Genomic DNA, 24,050 nt, shown 5'->3' on the forward strand with positions numbered 1-24,050 from the left:
CTGATTTTTTTCACAATAGACCGTGCGTGTACACTGGAGCAAGGACTATAGAGACTTACCATACACGGCGATCGATGACGGACGCGGTCTCCTGGTGATCACGAACCTGCAGGTCCCTGACTCTGGTCGCTACATTTGCGAGGCAGACGACGGATATTCCATCGTGACCCAAAGCGTCAACATTGTGGTCGGTGGTAAGTAAGCAGCGTCAATTGGCGTCCCGAGTGTTTGACTAATTCGTTTTTTTTGCTGCCGCTTAAGTGAAAGTTACAAGAAATATCAGTAGTTCAGGTAAACGTAAGTGTACATAGCATTGTCCATTTTATGAAGACGTTTTTTTCATTAAATTAAATAGCCTGTTCAATATTCTCAATTGCCTCAGGCATTTAAAATAAGGGCTACGGTACCTAAAGTCTATTTCAGTAAGGTGTAGACAAATAAAGCCTCATTACATATGTAAAGGGATTTCATTCATTCACTTTCATTATTTGGCATTGATTTAATAATAATAACAAAAACAAAATCAATGTAATGAATACCTGGGTTCTTAAACTAACCAACCACAACTTATACGTTCGGCATCTTGAAATCGTCAATCTAGGTTTCGTAGATGAAATGAGGAACCTAAAAATTTTTTCACTAGCAAAGAATCAATGACCACTCGCTGGCACAAAGGAGAGCTGGAAAAGTAAGGAAGTGCACTGCAGGTTTCGTATCAGCCTTAACAATTAGGAAATTAGCAAAGCAAACTCGTTATCCTACTTATTCTCTTATTTCTTTCTTCTCATTCTTCTTATTCTATTTTTTTTTCTTCCCTGGCACAAAAGGGTTTCTCAGCTTCATTTTGGATCAAGATCTCACATGTTGGATCTGGGTGCAGCCTAGATCAATCCATACAGCATGGTGTGTCCGGCTTGACATCGTCAGCAGACCTAGCACACCGCGCAATATCTTCACCGACACGAACAAGTGGTCAAGATCCTCAACCGGAAATAGCTTTAAAAACCGGACTGTGCAAGGCCACAACTGAATATATAGAATATATAAAATTGAATGGAACTCATCTGGAGTATTAACATCCAGAAAAATCCTCTCTAAGTATGGGTCATATATTTGGGTACTAGATAAATTAATTTAAGCCTACGCTGAGAAGGTGAGAAAGTACCAACAGCTACTATTCGAGCTGAAGCAGCTCTGGAACCTGGAAAAGTCGACACATTTTCGATAGTCATAGCAGCCAATGGATTAGTACATAAAAACTGGCTATAATCGATTTTAGTTGGTCTAAAACTAGTTGCTAAATTCACAAAGGACATCCGAATGGAATTTGGAATAGAAAAGTGTGCCTTTATACATGCGAAGAGAGGTAAGAAAATGTAATTTCCAGCACTACTCTTGCACGAAAGCAGGCGCTAACCGCTGATTGTAGAACGATGAAGCAAGATACAGAGGAGAATCTTATGAAAAGGGTTGGATCCGTCGTGAAAACTTTGTGTGTGGGCGCCCAAATTCAGGCTATTAACTCATGGGTTCAGAGCCAAACACCGCGCTCATTACCTTTCATTGTCTATGAATGAAGGTGGAAGAGGTTACCTGCAAAATGAAACATGCGATCCTAATAAGGAAATTGTATACTTACTCCACTAACTGCATGGCCAATCTCCATAAAGCGATAGTGGTAGCTGATAGCAACTACTCTCCACTGAACCTGAGTCCTGAAATAAAAAAGAACATTCAAACCGCTAGAAGAGGAGTAGGAGAATAGTCGAGTATATCCAGAAAAAACACTATCCGATGATCAGTGTAGGATGTGCGAAACACCACACAGCATTTGTCGTCTGGATGCCCAACCCTCTCGCCATGGGACTACACGAAGCAACACAACAGATTTGCAGGAATATTTCATCAAGCAATCTTCAAAAAATATAATCTGAATAATACAATAACACTATATAATAACTATAATAGAGAACGGAAATATAAAAATCTATTGGAACGGGACAGAGAAATGGTAACGAGTAGAGAGACCCGAAATTCCAATATCTTTGACACTACCATACTATTCGATCATAACATCAACAAAGCGAGAAATGAAAAGTTCGATAAGTATCAGGAGTTGGCCCTGGAAACAAAAGACATGTACCGGTTATACTCTGTCAAAATTATAGCAATAGTTGTCTTCGCAAATGGCCTAATTGACAAGCAGCTCCCCAATTTTGTGAAGCAAATTGAACTGTCGGTCTCTAAAACAATTATAAGTCTTGCCCAAAAAGCTGTAATTTTATCAACATGCTGCGCAGGTAGAAGAGTTCTCGGCCGTGAATAAAACGTTGACTACACCTTGTTCCGTCTTATACCAAAGACACCGACCCAAGTTGTGAAAGAAAAGTCTTAATTGAATTAAGTAAATACACATTTTATTAAAAATTTAAAAATTCAGGCGTAGTTTAGTTCAGCATTGTAGGAACGCTGATTGTTTTTACACTTAATCTAGTTATCCGATATAACAACATATACAGAAGGATAGATTAAACATATTATATGTCAATCTTAAATGTGCATTATGTATGTCAGTCCGAAAGTTGAACTCTATTAGTGAAGTGCAGAATGCGCTAGACTGTGATTAACATATTGAAACTTGCGAATGCCATAGACCAAGCATAGACAAGAAGAATATGTCGTTTGGGATACAAACAATGAATCGCAAAGTAACGTCTATGTTGTCCAGTTTTCACTTTGTGGAGTAAATTTAAACTCTGAATCAATCAGCAATCCAACATTTTTTATTGGATCTATAAAATATATTGATTTATTTAATAGAATGTTGTATGCTTGTCGACCAGAAACTATTGCTCATGATTGCTTATAAAGGTCGCAATTTAATCCAGAAATTACCTGATTGACCTCATCGATCAAAATACATGTCACTATCATCCGCATAAAAGTGACCAAATACGATAAGAAGATTTTTGGGAATTGTGAATGACAATAGATATAGAATAACAGAGGTCCCGAAATAGAAACCTGAGAGCCTCCAGAGGATACTTCTAGAGAACTACACATTCTGCTTCCAAAAAAAGATCTATCAAAATGTTGGTAGCAAATTTATAGGCTGAAGGTTCTGTTATCTTTTAGACATTTAGGTACCCTTATTTTTATCAGTCACTTCTCACATGCCTGATAAACCGGTAACTAAAGATCTTTCAGCTTGAATGACGTGTAATGATTTGCAATAAATCTCTTCAATTGCTTCCATATAAGTCTTATTGGATTTGACACTTCGTGACACTTTGTTTTTCTACAACATCTTTAAAGGCGTATTACATAAAACGATTTGGATAACAAGTAGATAATTTCGTATTTTCATCAGTGATATCTCGATAGAAGACTTTTACTGTACTACCCACACTTTTTTGGGAGATTCCTCTTCACCAGTTGTCTTTCTTTTCCACAATAATAAACGAATTTTTTAATCCTAACTATGGGGGAATAGTGTACATCTAAAATAACTTTCCCACTCGTTTGTAGTCAATGTCGTTATTTCATTACTAATTTTATAACACTGTGAACAGCAACAGCAAATACCGCAATTATGTTTCAGTTTGTCATTAAAGTGTTAATAATTTCCATAAAGGAATAATGAGTGTAAGATAAGCAGTCAAAAATGATACTAAGTTCATCTATTTCATTTATTAGCCTACACTTTTCTGAAATAGCCAATATAAGGTTTTTATATATATTCTTTTTTTGTGTGGATATTTCATTATTCTATTCAATTGATTTTAGAGCAAAACGACGTGCCTCCCGCCATAGTGGTATCTCCGCCTGTCATCGACGTCAGCGAAGGCGGTCTAATCGAAGTCCGTTGCTTGGCATCCGGCAACCCCATCCCAGAGTTACTTCTGTCGAGGGCCGATCACAACGTATTAAATCCCAGCGTGAGTATAAGGGACCCAATGTTTATTTCGCTTTAATAGTGGTGGTGAAGGTCTACAGCTAGAAGTGGTGTCTCTTGGTTACTTAGTCATCTACCGTTTGCTGGTAGTGGTTTAATATCTCATGATCTAATCTTTATGTTTCGTTTGTGCGCAAACCAAAGAATCCGAATGTATTTGACAAGTGTGCGATAAATGACAGTTCATATTTTTTTGTTTTTTCTTTTTTGTCGCTCTAAGGTTTTATTCTAACAGTCTCGTGCTTGTGAGACATCTTTCTATTCTCTAATCCAAGATACGGTGTTGCCGCCGTATCAGGAGGCAGTCTGTCCGCCATTTTGTTGCCTTCAATACCTACATGAGCGGGTACCCAGAGCAGATTGACATGAGTTCATTCCGCCAATCTTATTGTTTTTTGGCTTTCATGTAACAATTTAAAGTTCACGTTGACAGTCTGGACTGCATTCCTGCAAAAACGCCTGAATTTGGGTGTGGGGCATGTTACTTAAAAAATAGTTACAGCTTTAAGAGCAATACAAAAATGGAACAAAAATATATCCTTTCTACACTGCCCAGAATAATTAACGCACCACTTAATGATTTATTTGATTTATTTATTACTTATTTCATTATTTATTTATACTGTAAACTTCCATAATTCATACATTCCAAATTTCTGCAGTTCTTTTATTTTATTTTTATTTTGTTGCAAAATGGAATAACAATATATCGTTTCTAAACTGGCCACCAAAATTAACGCACCAATAAATTCTTTTGATTTATTTTATTTATTTATTATTTATTTTATTGTTTATATCGCAAGCTGTCATAGTACATACATTCCAAATTTCTGTAGTTGCTTTCGTTTCGAGATCTGTTTATTTTATTTTTATTTTGTCGCAAAATGGAATAACAATATATCCTTTCTACACTGGCCACCAAAATTAACGCACCACTTAATTATTTTGATTTATTTTATTTATTTATTATTTATTTCATTATTTATTTATTATTTATTTTATTATTTATTTATATTGTAAGCTGCCGTGGTATATAAATTCCAAATGTCTGTAGTTGCTTTTTTTTATCGAAGTCTGTTTATCTTATTTTTATTTTGTTGCAATTCAGATTAATAATGTTCCTCGTCTTTTGTAAGCTAGAATTTTACATTTGTAAGGTACGGTACGGTACATGGAACGCCAATCTAAGAAATTTGACCTATCCCATCCTATGGATGGGATGAAGGAGGGATGAAGCTTTCGGAGAATTGGACAGAGGTTTGGTGTATCGCATTCGTTTCCAGTATGATCGAACGTTACAGTGAGACAAATCAGCTCTTAAAAAGACCTGATCAAGGCAGATCTCGTATAACTACGCTAGTTCAAGACCGTTTATTTAGAGTATCTGCTTTAAAATAACGATTTGTGAGAGGAAGGGTACCACGAACACAGCTACAGAAAGAAACCTTGCGCGAAGATCAACCTTTGCTCCAGAGCATCGTAGAGCAAGACTAAATTTTGCCAGAGAACACATCGTAACTTCCAAAACACCAGATTATTTGTATTGATTATTGATAATGGCAATTTAATAGCACATATGTACATAAGGGAGATAACCCTCCTCTGCATGTTGCTCAGATGCGGCAAAATTATCTCAATGCGATCGGAATTGAAACTGTGGATTAGCCAACAAGCAGTCCCACTTTTAACGCAATAGCTCTGTGAATGAGCTCACTGGAGATATCGTCCAAATATATATTAATTTGGATCAAAACTAGTTAAGACCTGTACTTTTAAGTATAAATAATCGCTGCTATGCTGTTACTCAAAATAGAGCAGGAAATACCCCTTGTTAAGTAGTTTTAACTAAAATTAATATTTTTTTAATTTTCTTGTTTGTTTCTTCAAATATAATAGTGGTGTGTTAATTTTGATGGACAGTGTACTTGAAATAAGAAATTTTGGTAGGTTTGGGAAAATACCATAGATATATGGCCGTTGCGCAGCCTTGACGAACCCTATATATGTTTGTGTACTTTTAATATAATAAATTAAGACATAAAAAATAAATTTCTTGCAAATAAATTTCTGTAAAATTTAGCACACCTTCGCCAACGGGGTATTCCGCATCACTCAAGCCAGATCGTCGGACCAAGGGTTTTACCAATGCGTGGCCACGAACCGTGCTGGCACCGACTCTAGAAGTTTCGAAGTGCGCGTTTCGGCCAGTTCAGTGTTGAGGGTCAGAATCGACCCCGCCCAGTATACCGGCCGAGTAGGCGAGGACGTGGTGCTCAGATGTATGGCCGATCGCGCTCAAATCGTGCGATGGAGCAAACAAAACGGCAACCTACCGTACAGATCTAGAGACGAAAACGGTCTGCTTTACATCCCCAGCGCGCAAGCGGACGATGCGGGAGTCTACATCTGTACCGCTACGTCTTACGACGGGACCAGAGGCGTGCAGACCGTAACGGTGTCCCTGACCGGCGACTCCGGGTAATTCAAACATAAACCGTGTATCGTGGAGTGTTTTTTTACGACCTAATCCAATTTTCAGCGTCTACCCGTCCGCTAGGGTATCCCAGGACCGTATAACGCTCCGGCAAGGCGACTCCGTCGAGATTAAATGCGACGCGTCAGGTTCTCCGCCACCGACAGTAAAATGGACCAAAGTGCAAGGCGATTTCGGCGCCAATCTGGAACAAATCGGCTCCACGTTACACATAAGAAACGCCAAGATCGAAGACAGGGGTGTGTACATTTGCGTGGTCACCAACAGCTTGGGCATAGAACAGGCCGTATCGACCGTGGAAGTTACACGTAAGTTTATATATATTGCGTACCTTCTACACCTGATAACATCTTTCTCATCGCAGTCTCCTTAATTATCTATCTTGAACAGCTTCATCTTGAAGATCTCTGCTGGTTTCTTCTTCATAGGTCTATTCGGGCATGCAGTTTAAATGTCTGAAACATTTCAAATGTTTGACATCTATTGCCTCTATTATGTTGCTCCTGGCTACTGCCCGTCATCCTGATTTAAAATTTTGAGTTTTGTTAGGACATAAATTAGGACAACAATTTTTTGTTACTCTTTTTTGTTAAATTGCACGCATCTACATCATTAACGACGACTATCTCGACAACACTTTTGTTTTTCATGGAAACTTCCACAGGCTACTGAAATACCGTTTACAATTATGAACGTTTAAAACTGAGTCAGATTCTACTCTGAACTTACTAATATACTGTTTTTAATGTTTCTCTAATTCCACATAGGCATTGGATGCTGTAAACTGTACAACTCTCACCACTCTAAAATTTCTCGTTTCTACGGACTCTCTAAGATTCAAAATTATCGGTTAACAACTCTCTTGTTTACAGAGCCGTATAACTGTCCCAACTCGAGCCACTGAACCCAGATTTAAAACATCTTACACATCTGCTCTTCTCGCTAATAATTTCCACATTAGAGATATTAAATGTGTCATCACAAAATACACTCCACCTCAACCTTCCATAGAAGATAAATCCGAAAGCAACCCAATACTTGTCACTGGGGTCCTTTCTTACATTCACTTCCTTTACGTCACTGACCACAAATCAAAAGTTCTTAAGAAATATAATGTTAAAACCAACAGCAGACAAAATTCCGTTTGAGATTCAGGACTTTATAGTATTCCGTGCATACGAATGAAAAAGTAACCATGTATTCTGCATTTATTTGTGACCTCTACTTTAAGTTTTCTTTGTTTAGTATCAAAGTATCATTTGCATCCTCTTCGCCTTAAACGCAAATTATTTGGTCATATGCGAAATGCGGTATGTATAAGACAATATCTCCTATACTCATACTACTGTACTTCGCTTTTCCTACTTCCAAGACTTACAATTTTGAATAGTGTGGATGCCGTACAATCTTAGGCCCTTAGACGCTGTAAACTCTTCTGATACAGCTTATGTGGTTTCGATATAGCATTCATTTATACATTCAAGCATTCCTGAACTTATTGGGGGGTTCACTATCGTGTGCTTTTTGCAGATCGATGAATATAAGGGCTTTTTTCAATTTATCTGCGTTTCTCACGCTGTTGTCTGAGGATGAGAGTACTATCAGCGGATCAGCCGCCAGTTGAGAAACAATTTTGTCTTCCTGATCTGAAAATCTCCTACCACTCTTTGCTTTATGATCTTGGTTCTGTGGTTTTGGTTAGTTTTGTTAATTGTTCAAACATGTTTGGGCTATGTTTAATAAGTTCAGTGACAACAGTTCCCGGACTAACAGGATTTTTCTATCATTTCAGGGACCTTGGGTTATATCTCTAATGTTTCTTACAGCAGAGTAAATGTTTGTGTTACCAGCTGATGCCATGAATTCTTTACGATCTTTGGTTAGTTTGGATGGATAATAATTTTTCCACTGATTGGCAGAAATGTTTGTTTTTATTGTCTCCCCCATGTCTTAATAATGTTTTAGGTTTCGCTAGGTCTTGCTCCTTCTATTAATATTCTCCAATACCTATTCTTTCCTTAATTATTTTCCATGGATATATGTTTTTACATTATAAAAAGCAACATCGGTATTTTTACTGCTAGGGTTTGAGGCTCCGTTGCTGCAAATTTATCCCGAGTCCACTTTAACGATAGTCGCGGGAAACAGCGCCCACCTGCAGTGCAGAACTATACAGGGCTATCCCTCGCCCACTATCACCTGGAGCAGAGAAAATGGTCGACCTTTGGGAACCAACGTAGAAATAATGTCCGGTGGAACATTAAGGTAATGAAAACGTCACATTTATCGCCATGTTGTAGTAATTATACTTTATTACGCAATCGGCATTGATATTTTTATATGCAGACGTCGAGTTTCCTGGATACTATTCAGGCCCTAATTGAATATTTTTATTTAAATTAAAATTACTAATTTTGGCAATACGTTAGGTATGTAGTCACGGTACTTAAGATATCGCACAATTGAACTAAAACTTAGAAACAATTCAAATAATATTATTACCTTAATATATATTAAAGGAAAATTAAGGAATTAATTAGTTAGAGAAGGGAAATATAATTTTTGGGACCTTGAAATATTAATAAATAAAATATTTTGAATGTAAAATAATACAAAAAGCTATAACTTTTTTTAAACAATAAAAATGTGGTATTCACTCTGCTCATTTTTTTTTTATAAAGGCACGGTGTTGCCGAGATAGCTGTCATAAATCATTAAATAAATATGAAAACCTGAACATTTTTTGTTCTAATTTAATTGCATGAATATTTCAGTTGCAAAAACATTGTAAAAATGCAAAATAACAAAAATATCTTTTATCATGAAAGGACGATAATCTTTGTAGAAGATAAATAAAAGGATAGAAAAGTACTTTATTCTCCAAGCAGCCATTTACTTTTTATTAATAGCAATATCTGTTCAACCTTTTATAAAATTTGCTTCAATTATATTTATCGTATTTCTAACATTAGAGTGACCATAGTTTACGTCCAAGTTCTTTACACCGCATGATCCTATTTTTGAGATAATCATTCGTATAAAAATAATTTACTATAAAACTCTACTGAAAAACAATATTATATCGCCCTTCACTAGTATTTTCATAGGCAAATATTTTAGCTATTGAAACTGAGGATATGACAGATGATTGAAAATGAAGAGTTTTATCTTTTGAACTGAAACTGAGAACAACACCAGATTTACCGTAAATCTCTCAACATCTTCATACATTGAAGAGATCGGTCGAAAAATATAAACTAGGCTCAATGAACATGATAGAGCCTTAAGACATCGAGAAGTAAACTCATCAGCAGTTACCGAATAAAATCATGGAGAAATTTCATATGATAAAGCATAAATTCCTGTATGTAATCAATTCTTCTATCAACGCAAAAACTCAGAATCCATAGAAATTTATAAGCAAAAAACAATCTTAACTACCATTCAAGTTTATACAGCAAGTACCGAGTAGAATGCGAGCCAGTTTCAGTCAAGCTCTGAAGAAGCCAACAGAATGATTGGCAAAACATCAAGTTCGATTCATCAACAAAGATTTGTTAATAACGTTTATCTATTTATATCAATTGTTAATTTGTTAGTTGTTATCTGACATAAACAGGACATGTTTCAAGTCAACTTCAGACTGACTTAACACTGACGTAACAAATACATTACGTATTAGATTATTGAAGTCACTTCAACAACACGTCATAATACATCTGACGTTTGGTGTCACGTCATGGGACTTTACGATGAGTCTGTTTAAAAGTATCCTGCTAACGCTTCTCCTTAGCTCGTTTATATATTTATTCGTCGAGAATTTCTGCGCCCTGCTCCTGCTGGCCCTCCTGCTCAACTATATCGGTTACCTGTTGTATTTCTATTAAGGTAAAGTGAATGTTTCCAGACTGACGAGAATCACCCAGAACGAGGAAGGCGCGTACGTGTGCACCGCATCGAACGACGCCGGCACCGCGACGGCGGTCGCCACCGTCGTGGTCCACACCTTACCCGAATTGCAAGTAACCCCGAACGAGGACATGATCACACGTTACGTGGACGAGCACTTGAGGCTCGAATGCAGAGGTACCGGAATCCCGGAACCTAACGTGCGATGGCAGAAGGAAGGCTTGGTTCCCAGGTACTTGTTTCGCGGTCCTCCTTTTTGGAGGTTTCGTTGATGGACACTTACCGTTCTTAGCGTGCGAGGAAGCTCGAATTTAGACGAGTCCCAAGTTTCGCGTTCTTACGCCGTGCAAGAGTTTACCCGTCTAACGACGCAAGACGCCGGCGTCTACGTGTGCGTCGGAGAAAGCGGCGCTGGTATCAACGAGAAGAGGGTACTGGTGGATATTTACCCGGAACGGGGCGATAATCCGGGTGAGTGAACTATTTTGCCTTTATAATGTGAGTTTATGTTCATGTTAGGTCTAATGTGATTAATTGATGATTTATTATTAAACCAGAATTAGCTTTTAAGCGCTAGCTCGCCATTTAACGGTAATTTTAATATCCTTTTCAAGTTTTGCAATATGTAACAAAATTTCTCATCGACTAGCATATATCGGGTGTCATGGGAATTTCTAGCACAGCGATACCTCTATAAACCAAAACTGCATAAACTTGAAATTTAGACAATAGGACAATAAGGCCATAGTGGTAAAACGGTATCGGAAGAACAAAAATGCCAAACGTGTACCATTAGTGAAATCAGTCTCATCAACTAACTGCTTGTATTTATTAAAAATCTGGCGACCTTGAATTGAACTGAGATTGCTTTTGATGAAAATCCTTATAACACAACACCGCGCGTCCGACGTCTATATAGATAGGGGGTTACTTGAAAAGTTTTTAAAAATTTTCTTTATAGTTTTTCTCAGCAAAATAATATTTCTCGAAGATGATTGCAGTTTTCAGATGAGACAACAAAAAGAATTTGCTCGGGGCTAGATCTGGTGAGTAAGGCAGATAGCCAAGCAGTGCAAACCATAATTCGTTATGGCTACTGCTGAGGTATGACAAATTTAACAATTGAAACGCATTCAAATCCATTTTGTTAATGTTCATAGCTTCCAACAAATTTAGGAATATAATTTTTTTCTCTTGGTGTTTTACGTAAAATACCAAAATTATCGTCGAACTTGTGCATTTCTGAATTTCAGTTAATGTCATAGTTAATATCCGAACTTTTATTTTTATACGCTCTTTTTATGTTCGTTGATGCGTTTCTTTGCAATTTTGGCACGTGATTCACATTTGAACTTGACTTGACCTAACACAGCGATTCCGGATTTTTGAGTTTTTCGTGATTTAGTGTTATTATTTTTTTAAAACTTTCTCATGATGTTTTCAATTTTAAAAGCAATCTTGAGACAAAATTTAGTTAGATGTTTCGAAATTGTCTTGCTAGGTTCTTCTATGTACTAGTATTTTACTGTTTTATAAATGTTATTAAACACCGAACCCAAAAACCCTGAAATAAAAAATAATACTTTTAAAGAGTGTATGAAAATAAAAGTTCTGATTCTAACTACGCAATTCATTGAAATTCAAAAATGCACAAATTTTACGATAAGTATTATATATTACATTATCCACCAAAAAGCAAAAAATTAAATTTGTTGGAAGCTATGGAAATGAACACAATGTGATATTCAAATCTATTACTTAATGACCAAATGGATTTGAATGGGTCTCCGCTATTAAATTTAAATTTATAACCTTACAATACCGGTAATTAAGAATCTGTTTATGTATGCAGACGTCGGAACATTCTAATATTTTATATAATATATAAGCACGGTATTGCCCAAAGAGCTTTGATAAATCATTAAATAACTGTAAAAATCTGAATATTTCTTATTCTAATTTAATTGCGGTCAAATGTTTTAGGTCAATATCAGCACTACCTGTTTTATTTAAAACTATGATTTCTGCAGTCTGCCTTGAATTTTTCTCATTCAGTATTAGCTGCTCATTTATCACTAAATAAGAAAATTAAAAAAACTGCACTGAAGGCGGTGTTACTTTTTTTTGTGAAAGTTTATCATTCTGTGACTTCCCATAAGTAGAATAACACTGTATGGCTTTCTTATCCATGCTGCCTTTGTTATTAGTCAAAATTGTTCTTTTTTTTTCCATAGCTCTAATAAGTTGAGAGATAGTAGGGTTCAAAAACTATCATCTTAGCTCAGTCAATTTAAATTTAGAAAAAAAACATATTTTAAGTAAAAAATGGAAAGATAGATTATTTAAAAAAAAAATTAATAATAATTAAAAAAAAACATTCGCTTTCAACGAAAGGACACTGAAAGTTGGACTTTGTAGTTTTACATTTATAATTGGCGGCCGTGACAATGACATGGCTGCTAATCAATACTACTGGGGCTATCCAAAAACGATAAAGAACATTTCTTTCATGGGTTTACCCGTGGAACAAAAAAACGGAAAAAAGGGTAAACCAACAACTGCTATTCAATTGAAATGTAGCCATATTTTATTTATTTAGTTCTTCCAAATTTCTGATTTATTACATTTTCTTCTACAGTTATCACTATGCTAGTAATTCCATTGAGATCCGGTATATTTCAACATAAAAAAGATTGGAGTACACTGTGACTTTTACTGAGCATATTTGCTCCACTGTCAACATACCAATCAGTTTTTTTTATAACTTCCATGCCGCATTAAAGCACATGTGTTGGAGCTTTCGTGGCCCAAAGCTTTTGACATGTTATAATTCCATTCGACTGGTTATTAGCTTTTCAAAAATATATGACAAAAAAAAAGCTATTTAAATTTAAAGCATATATCTTTAATTTGATTTTTTATGAGTAAATAAATAACACATAAGTTACATTATTTATTTCAAAAAGTTTTCAAAACATATGGAAATAAAATTGTGTTTGTGTGCAATATACTATTATATCACAAAACTAAAACCTTTTTTTATGGCCCATTATAGGATATATATTTTTGACAAGCTAATATCAAAAAATAGGAGAAAATGACTACACCACTGGATCCTACGTAAAAAAAACTATATTCACGTCATTTTCCACCTTGTCGAAAAATGTCCAAGTAACATTTTGAAAATCAGTCTGTATCTAAAAATTCAAATCAAAAACTTGACGTCCTAAAACCATCAAAAATGGGACATTTTGTGTGTATGTAAAGTAAGCACGTCAAATATTGCCAGTTTAACGCTTAGTTGTATATAAATCTTATATTTTTATTAATAATTAACTACAAATTGCGTAGGAGTATATAAATACATTGTTGCTAATACTGTATATTAGTTAACTGAAAAAACTAAATAGAAACTAAGTTATTGTAACTAGGCCTCCTATTATTCTTCTAAAACAAGATAAATTAAGAACAATTATACTTTCTTATTGCCATCTTTATTCACATTAGGAACTACAGGACAAGTAAACCTTTCTTTGTCATGTTTGGTTAAACCTACACATTCTTCATGTTTGTTTGCGAATTGAACCGAAGCAATTTGTTTGATCACAATTAGTGTGAAAACTTTGTTCATTTCCTTCTCTTTGTGTAATCAAACTCAGTGCATTAGCTTCTCAGGCCTCTGGTCTAATGGCTTCAAAACCAGAAATAATGTTTAGAGTAATAGCTTTTAACCAAAAGGGAGTAAAAATTTATCCCATCCTCATTTTTCTTTGCTTTTCAGAATTTCTTGTTCCCAAAACATCTCAATACTTTTAAATACGGACTTGTCCATGGATTACTACTAATGCGACGTGTTGCTTTGACGGCAAGATAATGTTATGTTAACTATGGAAATATCAAGCTGACTTTAGGCCACAGCAAATGTTAGCAGTGTAGGGGCAGGATTTTTGAATGTAGAAAAGTGATTAAAGCACTCAGTAAATGCTTCACTTATTATGTTACCTTTACGACATATTTTGCCCACGCTGGGATGCAGTTAACTGTACCCGCTTTACCCATTTCTAGTCTGATAAAATTTGTTGTTTATGAATTGTCAATCTGAACCCTTTCTCGTCCAAGTTATAAATGTTACCTAGTTTGTCAAATATCTTTAGCTGCTAGATAGTTGCTCACAACTTATGGAAGTAGTCATCAACTGTTGGGTCAGGTGGGCTCGTGGCATATTCTTCAGCTATTCGTCTTGATACATCCAGATGCTTTGACAAGAGTAACTTGAGCCATTTTCTTCCAGCTCTTTTCGAGATTTTGAAAAACGGATTTGAACCATGATTGTACACGAAAATACACTTTCCATTGAAATCTTGCTTGTTATAGGCATTCCTACCTCAGATACTCTTTGAATTCTTCCAACAAGGTCAGTTTCTTGTGTCGCAGAGAATATCGAGCTTTCTTTTTGTATTTAGGTCATATGATTAAGGCTTAGTGTTGTACGAGGGATATTTTCTTTTCTTTTCTTTCTGACCACTGAGCTATTTTTCTTGATCTTCCTAATATTGCCAGTGAAAATATTTTGAATCCTTAGTGGTGGCAACATTAGAAGCAAATGACGTATAAAAAAAACATTCCCTAACCTAGAAATGCATTTCAAATAATACACGCACATCAAAAATTAAACCTTCCGATGTTAAAACAAGTAGCCGACTAATCAAAAACTACCTTACCTACCTACAATGGCAATATTTAGAGCACGTACCTTATTTGTTTAAAAATTGAGGTTATATCTACATTGATTAATCCTATTAGACTACAGTAGCCAGGCGTATATTTTGTTATTATTGTTGTTTTGCTTTTAAAATAATGATAAAATGACAAAAAATATGCCATATTTAGTAGAAAAAACGTAACAAATTACGAGGGTTATTCGAAAGTCACTCTCTTTCTAAGGGGTCAATGAAGCCCAAGACATATGAAATAAATCTAAGAACACTCTGGTGGTTGTTTTCTTTAAATAAATATAAACAACATTGTTTCGCGTGTGACAGAACGAGAATTTGTTCGAACAGGCCTCTTACAATATTTATGTATCTAAGTTTGCTCCGCAAATTTGGGACTTCAAAATTACGCATTGTTACCCCCGACAGAGTCATTAGCAATTTAGGAATGGTGTTTCATAAGACGAGTTTCTCAACAACATCATTTATGACAGAACAGTAAAAAAAAAACATCCCTCTTGCTACTACTTTTTTACGCTGCATAGGTTCAGGTCCCCAACCGAGACTTCTTGCAGAATGCGAAAAAAAGCGGAAACAATTTATTGAGGGTGGACCACGACTAGTGGTTCATAAGCACGAGTGGCAAAATTCAGCAAAGATCTTGTATTAAAGGGGGGGGGGATATTAAAACTGATTCAGATTCTTTCGCTGTGCAATCTATAACAATGCTAATTGAATTTTTGGGTCTACAAATTTGCGCCGTTCCACTAATATTTGTCGTCTAATGTGGCGTTTGCTTTCTGTTTCAACTGGAACTCTACTAACTGGGATTCTAGATCAACATCCGGGAGGTAAGTGTTACATTAACGATAACATATTAATTATTGTTCAATTATAACATTGGTCATTGGAAAACTGAACTTTGGAATTAAATAGGCGGAGACGTTGGACCGCGACTTGACGAGCCCTTCGAAGAGTTCAATGCGATCGCCGGCGGGAGGGCGGAGATTCGGTGCAGGATAACTAGCAGCTGTAAGCATAGTTTAGAATACGTATAGTCCTCCCAGAAAGATAAGAGAGCTCAACTAACATTTTTTGTTTGACAATGGTAACGGTTACTAGTTTATAAAACCTGAGAACTGAGAAAACCTGAGAAATGTTTGCGAAACGTTTTCGTTGCTATTGTTAAAGCTCTGTAGAATATAATGCCGAATGTTATAAAGGTAACGGTGACCAAATTTTGTAAACCAGAAATTTTTTTTTCAAAGAAACGTCCACAGGCCACTGTAATATTTACAAAACTTCCAGATGCCTCCGGCGTCGGTTGTTGTTTAGTCGAAGTTTCTGACGTTTCGCCAATCACTTTAGCTCTGAAGAAGCGAACAGGATGAAGGATGAAAGGTCAACAAGTTCGACCCAACAACAACCGACACAGGACTAATCCAGATGTTTTGTAAATAGTGTTACAGAAATTAGTTTTATAACAGCAGGAATTGCGCTTACATTAACATTATACCTAACACGAACGAGGTTTATTAGACCAAGAAGAATGTTAACAACAATTCTGGCACTAGGCCTGTCCCCTAAATATTTAGAATTACACCTATGTAAATTAGTTTGTCATTTTGAATCTTGAAATTGAAATTAAAATATTTGCATGCAATCAATTGTTTCACCAAGGAAAAATCCGGCGGTTCATAGAAATCTGACTCAGTCTGCACGTGATAATGAGTAGTGATACATCTGCCTGCCTAAAAAAAAATAAAGGCAAAGAAAATTCGACAATCTCTTAATATTTATTAGGTTCCATAAAATTACAGGCAGACTCTAATATTAAATCCTTTGGGAACTTTTATAAAACTTAACCATGTGTCTTGCAATAATACCCAAGGCGATTTTGGAATACTAACTACAGTTTTCAGTTCTTTATTTATTGCCACTCTGGCCCGGTAAAAGAGTTAAAAATGGAAATAAGTTGATTCGGAACACAAATTTATTGCCGGAATCTGATAGGAAAGAACGGCGGCTATTAATCAGCTCCCTAACCTTTGACCAGGTTAAAATAATCCACGCAGATAATAGGTTGTTACACACAAGTATCTTTTGACAACCTGGCAGGGCAGACCTATATATCTTGATGAAATTTTAGTCTATTTCTTTTAATTTTCTATAGTTTTCGATGATTTATCGCCTGGTGCTTTGTTCATATTTCTTAGACTTCACGACATTAAAAACATTGCGGCCTCCTTCTAAAAGCAACGGAGCGTAGAAATGAATTAAAACAAGCTGTGTGGAGGGTATTATCAAAATTTTTTTTCAAAATGTGGTTTCTTACTCTTCCACAATGAATGATGGTCTGTGCTATGTTCATCTACGACTTTAAGAAACCTCAAGACAAAAAAAGTCGAAAACTACCACTACAACTGCGTAGAGCTGAGATTTCTTACAAACCCCTTATAATATTCGTTACCTTTAGCTGCGAAAAATGTTAGATGTTGTTAGTTAGTTAGCTGAATGCATTAAATTGCACTGAGAAAAGTTATAATACTCTATTATAATTCTGAGACGACTATAATTGTTTATTCAACAATTTTCAGCGGACGTGGAAACCTACACGGACTGGATTAGAGCGAATAACGCCACCCTGCCGCCAGGGGCGTATATTCGCGAAGGCGTGTTGTATATCGACAACGTGCAACCTTCTGCAGCCGGGGATTACGAGTGCGTCAGTTATTCGACTCGCGACCGCCAGGTGGTGTTCAGGGTCCGAAGCCGGCTTCGAGTGTTGTGTAAGTAGTGTGCTCCGCACGCGGTGATTTCGATTCAATCTGCGTTTCTAATCTAGTATAACCCAAAAACTATTAATGATGTTTTTGACCAACTAGTTACAGTGTACTTGAGAAATCTGTGGATCTGTAAAAACTTAGGTATCACAGGCACAGAGTGACTCAACGAACACTTCAGCCGGTTTCAGTGATTGACGTTGATTTCATTCCAACATTCTCTTTTTTTATCTGGTGCAGGTAGTACCACTCTGGTTTGGATCAAATTATGGGTTTCCCCTATTGTTATCAATTTGCCAACACTTAAAATGGTATACCAAAAGCGCCCTCGTAAAAATGATCGTTATGTAAACACAATTAAAGTTTGGTATTACCCACATAATATTAGGAGTCATCACTTTTTATTAAACATTATAAGAAAATTAAGTCGTAAAAACAAATATGAAATAACTTCAATAAGTTCCTATCTTTGACCAGCAGCCGCGTGTTGCATTATACTGATAGTGTGTAGCTCACTCTAGCGGGGCGATCTGACAGATGGCTAATTCGTCAATTCGCGGTTGATAAGGGTGTCACTTGTTTTTTCTTTGGTATATTTAACGGAAAATGTAATTAGATTTACTAGATAGACTAGGCTTAAAATCATAAACGTCATAATCCAACGTCATTGCACTTATATACCATTACCTTGAGCCAGTCGCCTTAAAGCTTGTGTGACAAGCGCTATTTTTGACTTCCTTTATTGCTACGTTCATCTGTGTCTCCAGAGTCTGTCCATCACAGAACCAAAATCAACCAATTCTCGTTTAAATAATTACATTTTTCGTTTTCCTACGCGAAATTGATGCATTGACGTTAAATGTTTTTGTTTCCATTGCATCAATCGTTGGATCTCATTAATGCAACTATGCTTGTCAATATTTTTAAATTTTAGTCCGTGGAGAAATCGCCACAATATTTCGCGACTGCTAGCGAATAGACCATTTTCTTTTACTTTCTGTGGCAATGCTCCGAGTGACTGTGTGAAAACTATAAATTATTGCCGGATTTTTTTATTTTCTATATAAAAGTTTCAGTAATGTTCTAGTAAACTTTAACTGTTTCCTTTTCAAACCGTTTTTTAAAAATTAAATACACACCATGTGCAATTGTATGAAGATAGAGATAAAAATATTAGTATTATATAAATTTCACATTCATATACTCGTAAAACGATCTAAAGATAACAAATAATGGAGGGTCAGGGGCCTTTCTTATGACAGTTAAGTCTTATTCTAGCATATTCTAGTGTCCCACCCATTTGGAGTGATTGGAAACGCAGGTTGACCCTCACCCGCATAAAATTAGACGCGCGCAAGTTTGATTCGGATAGAGATGCGTACTAACGTTACCTTTTTCTATTTTTTTTCAATCAGCCGAGGAAGACATATTATGTGCACATAGAGGTACTGTATGTTTTCATCGGTCCTTTTTTTCATCACTTCACTACGACGTCGCGCAAAATTTCTAACTTTTGAGATATTGAGGGATTTTGTTACGCAGCGTCGCAACCGCCATTTTAATTTCGAAGTTAAGACATTGCATCGCTTAGTGGTGTTGTGGAATGCTTATGTTTAAGGTTGATCAAGTTTTTACCCCACTTTATTTTGATATCCTCTAGGGTGTTGCATCAATAAAACTTAAATGGTTGCAGTTTTATCATTTCTTATTGGTGGGAATTTCTGTCACATTGTGTGGTCCTTTATTGGGCACCGGAAAAAAATTGAAAAATTGGAAATATCAACTTTCTTATTCTAATTGGACCCCTATATATTATTGTTTTTTGCGTCCAGACTTATTGCAATAACCTATACCCAAATTTCATCGTTTCTGAGATATTTAACATTTGAAATTTTACGATATTACCCTGTAAACAATGGTGCGTTAAACAAATGTAGTTAGTAATTTCGATTACTAAGAATTCAAGATGCAGGATAACAATTAAAATGGAATTGAAAAGACTGACGAAAATCTTTTTTTTCTATTTATAAACCGCCTATTTTTATATGTAAGTCCAAGTCCAAGAAAATTTTTGTTATGTTAAACCCCGAACTGTAACGCAGAGCAACGCATAAAATCGTAAGTTACTTTTTTAAACTGGATTCTATTAAACACGGTTTAGTCCACTAATAATAATACTATTTACAAATCTTCTGGTCGGTTGTTAATCAATCGAACTTGCTGAAGTTTTGCTAATCATCCTGTTTGGTTCTTCAGGGATTAACTGAAACTGGTATTCAATGTACACTATAATCTGCAATCTGCTTATATAAAAAAGCCATGAATCGGGGTTAATATTGTTTGGTTATTTAGATATTTCTATGAAATTTTTCTTTGGTATGAGAATTGAGTACATGCATAAAATTAATTTGGTGGTATTAGATTTCACGTCTAGTTGCATCATCATGTTGGGAAAATGCTGATAAGTTTATTAGTCGTAGTCTCAAGGCTTTTTCATATTCTTTTTGCCTAGTTGATATTTTTCGACCTGTATCTCTTTACTAAAGTTCCTATTTTTGAAACTCTTCAAATCTGATTATTTGGAATCAAATATTCTCATCTTAATTGATTCTTTTAAATACTTTTATCGTGTAAATGTCAAATTTATGAACAAACAATATATAAATTATTATCACCAATTATCGCAAATACATTTATTTAAGCTTTTTAATAGACAATCAGACCTAACATTAGCTCATTCAATTTACAGGAGACATACATACATACTTAGATCCATCAAGGACAAAACGTTGGAGAGAGATGATGAAAAATGCCAGCAAATTCTAGCTAAAGAAAAACTAACCAAACAAAAAAAAATCGAAAATCCATGGTAATTTCTAAACAACCAAATAATCTTAACCTGACTCGGGACTGGCGAAATGTCAGCAAGGTCGTTTGGTCAGCAACCGATGTAGGAGGAACCCTTTAACTAATAATATCGATTCTACAATACTACTAAGCTGTTCATCATCATTTTCTTGCACTATAAGTCTTATTTATATCTATATAACATCTTTATTATAACCCGCAGCACCTCCTCGCATAATGCTGAACCCGTCGAGGCAGGTGGTCGAACCGGGACAAGACGCTTATATAGATTGTTCCGCGACCGGCGACCAACCCATCCAGATCGAGTGGAACGCCGTGAACCGTACTATACCGGCCAGCGTGTACCGTCACGATGGTTACATCCGTTTCAACAATATCGATATGAGCGACGCCGGAATGTACAGATGCACCGCCCGAAACTCGGCGGGCGAGGCCGATTCCGTCGCCGAAGTAATCGTAGCCCGTAAGTATCGTAACGGCGCCCTCTAGCAGTTACCCTATCCAACACAGAGTGTTAAAATAAAATTTGTATAAACATGTTTCCTTCAATGCAGTGGTTTGAGGATATGGGGTTGAAATTTTTTTATTAACGTCTAAAGAAATATTCACTTGATTTTTTTGAAATTTGACAATGGGTATTAAGTCCAGTAGCATCCATAAAATCCATCAACCCATCAATAAACCCTTTACATTCACTGTTAGACACGGGCGTTCCCCCTCCCTTATCCTTAACGCTCTGCATCAAATTGTCATTCATTTTTGATGTTGTTCATCTTCCTGTTGTCAATCGGAGAACATGACCAGCCCAATTCCATGTGTGCTATGACTTCGCAAGTACCCATTTCGCATGTTATCACGAGACGAGACTCCGAGCATAGATGTTTTTATTTTTCTGTGAATGTTCTCTGATGTTGTAAGAGTCGGAGTTTCCGTACCGTAAGTCAAAATCGCCAGCATATAATGATTTAAAACTTTCCGTTTTATTGATGTTTGTCTTAAAGATCAGGCTAGTGCATCGGAAATTGGTTCAACTGTATCAAAAACTTGATCACAATCGAGAAAGGCACGATCGAGGGGTCTATTACATTCGATAGATTTCTCAATTACAGTTTTAAAGCTCAGTAGATGGTCGTTGGTCCTAAATGCTGCCTGCTATATCGGTTGGTCGAAATTTAGTTTGTTTTCGTGTATTGAAGAATATTTATAGATTGCTGTGCATGCTTATCGATCTATAATTTTCTAGTTCGTCTGTATATCCTTATTTGTGAAGTAATATTATTCGAATGTATTCGTCCGTTACTGTCAATGAGGCTGTATCTTTAAGGCCCACCACGGTCTACATCTAAATTGCCATTGTTCATTCTAAGTTTGATTTTGGTGTTTATCTTTGTGGTAGCTGTCATTCGTACTTCCTTTATGAATCCACATCATCATTACTTAAAGAATTTTTTATTGGGAACAATTATTAATAACCATTAAAGAGCGCTATTGACTTTTCAGATCAGAGACCGACTATCCAGGCAGAGAATCGTTTCGCAAGCGCCGCACCCGGTTCAACGGTATCGATGCGTTGTAGGGCCGGCAAGCCTGAACAACAAAACAACATCGAGTGGATCCGTGAGAACAACGAGCTGCCACGCGGCTCTAGGATAAGCGGCGGAAACCTAACCATCTACAATATCAAGAAAGAGGACGAAGGTCGATATCATTGCGAGATCCGAACCCCGGATGGTACCGTTTCCGACTATTTCGATCTGCAAGTGCAAGGTAGGCGATCCATATGCCTAATAGTAGCCTTAATTGTCGGAGATCGTAGCACCAAGTATTAGTTTAAGCACATTATTGATCCGCACTTAACCGGCTCTGGGGACGCGTGTCACATGGAATAGAGATGTTCATAAAAAGGATAAATTGCTTCACGTTATAAAAGGATCAGAAATGGTATTCAAAATGTTCCGAATAATAAACAAAGGTTTCGGTTAATTTTAGCTAATCCGTTAAAATTCGCTAAAAACTCTCTCATTGATCATGACGTTAACGCTCATATGGAAACCGTAAGGCAAACTAGCAGCCGCACATTTTCATATTTGTAAGAGGAGATGTTTAATGTAAGTCATTTTCTCATTTTCCAAAAGTCACAAAACCAATATTTCGCGATAACATTTTCTTTCTTCCGATCCCTCTCCCTTTGATTATTCTCTCGAGCAGGAGGTCTCATGATATACGCCAGATACGCTATTTTCATCTCCTAGATTAGTTTAAACAGTTATTTGTTGATACGCGTTAAAAGTTCGAAGAAGTCAAAAATCTTTGTTAATAGCAGTCTTGCTTCCACTATTGCTTCTTCTGCAATATTAAGATGGAAGCTACAAAGTTATTCAGGGTTCTGAAAATAACCAAAAATTTCAAAATTTTATTCGATCTACAATTACAGGGAAACTTGCGTCGTCCTGTCAATCGCAAGGCCCTTAACCACAAAAATAAATGTCAAAATAGAACAACTTAATCACAATTCTGGGGAAGTAGATCTTGTCTGAGACAGGTCATAGATAAGAAAAAACAAAAACATCGACATACAAAAAACTAACCAGAACTACGAAAAGCTATGGTCACAAATCCCAAAAATATACTTTTCTTGAGATATCGGTGTAAGAGATATAAAGACAAAAGTAGCTCGAATATAGCAAGCCACAAAAGCCCTTCACGCCATGGAAAAACGAAAAAAACAAAAAGGATATTTCAAAACAGAGCCCATAATATTTGGTTTTGAAGAAGTTCAATACCACAGAATACAGTTTTTGGAGTTCTTGTAACAAATCCCTTAGACGTTCTGATAATAGAATTATGTCTTCCGCTAAATGCACGTATTGTGTTTAAAGTTAAAAGCACGAGGAAAGCAAGTCACAAAAACCCCTTCATGGATTGCTATGGAACGACGCTCCGAATAAAGAATACAAAAAAGATTCTTTCAAAGAATAGCACAAAATATCACCTTATATACGGCAGAAGTTTGCCCAGTGACAACAAGAATAAGAAAGAAAATAAGAACTGCAAATTTTGTACTGCAGTAGTATGGCCACCTACAGAAATTCCAGAACACAGGTCGCCAAAACGAATATCGGAATGGGAGTCTCCAGGAAGAAGACATAGAGGGGAAACACGCATTAGACGTGTGACTATAGATAGAAAGAGTTCCAAAGAAAAAGAAGAAGAAAGTATTAACAATTGAGGAAACTAATATCCTTTGTTCTCCCACCTTATTGACCAGTGGTTAGCTCGTGTTGGCGATCAGCGATATCTATATTTCCACACTGTTAAATCTAATAATC

The 24,050-nt window shown here is 36.2% G+C and overlaps 1 protein-coding gene across 9 annotated transcripts in view; it reads left to right on the forward strand.

Moving 5' to 3' along the window:
* LOC132696963 (basement membrane-specific heparan sulfate proteoglycan core protein) overlaps positions 1-24,050 on the forward strand; it is a 571,468-nt gene that overhangs the window by 518,643 nt on the left and 28,775 nt on the right. For all 9 annotated transcript variants that reach the window (XM_060662152.1, XM_060662157.1, XM_060662158.1 and 6 more), the window contains 13 exons: positions 20-194; positions 262-297; positions 3,787-3,938; positions 6,036-6,433; positions 6,495-6,757; positions 8,534-8,714; positions 10,357-10,590; positions 10,651-10,829; positions 15,907-15,921; positions 16,007-16,102; positions 17,668-17,859; positions 20,924-21,184; positions 22,222-22,488. In XM_060662152.1, the coding sequence (XP_060518135.1) occupies positions 20-194; positions 262-297; positions 3,787-3,938; positions 6,036-6,433; positions 6,495-6,757; positions 8,534-8,714; positions 10,357-10,590; positions 10,651-10,829; positions 15,907-15,921; positions 16,007-16,102; positions 17,668-17,859; positions 20,924-21,184; positions 22,222-22,488 (2,449 nt within the window). The remainder of the gene's footprint in view (positions 1-19; positions 195-261; positions 298-3,786; positions 3,939-6,035; positions 6,434-6,494; positions 6,758-8,533; positions 8,715-10,356; positions 10,591-10,650; positions 10,830-15,906; positions 15,922-16,006; positions 16,103-17,667; positions 17,860-20,923; positions 21,185-22,221; positions 22,489-24,050) is intronic.

The sequence above is a fragment of the Cylas formicarius genome, unplaced genomic scaffold (genome assembly GCF_029955315.1).
Source record: "Cylas formicarius isolate icCylForm1 unplaced genomic scaffold, icCylForm1.1 PGA_scaffold_1__22_contigs__length_36826433, whole genome shotgun sequence".
In the NCBI taxonomy this organism is placed as follows: domain Eukaryota; kingdom Metazoa; phylum Arthropoda; class Insecta; order Coleoptera; family Brentidae; genus Cylas; species Cylas formicarius.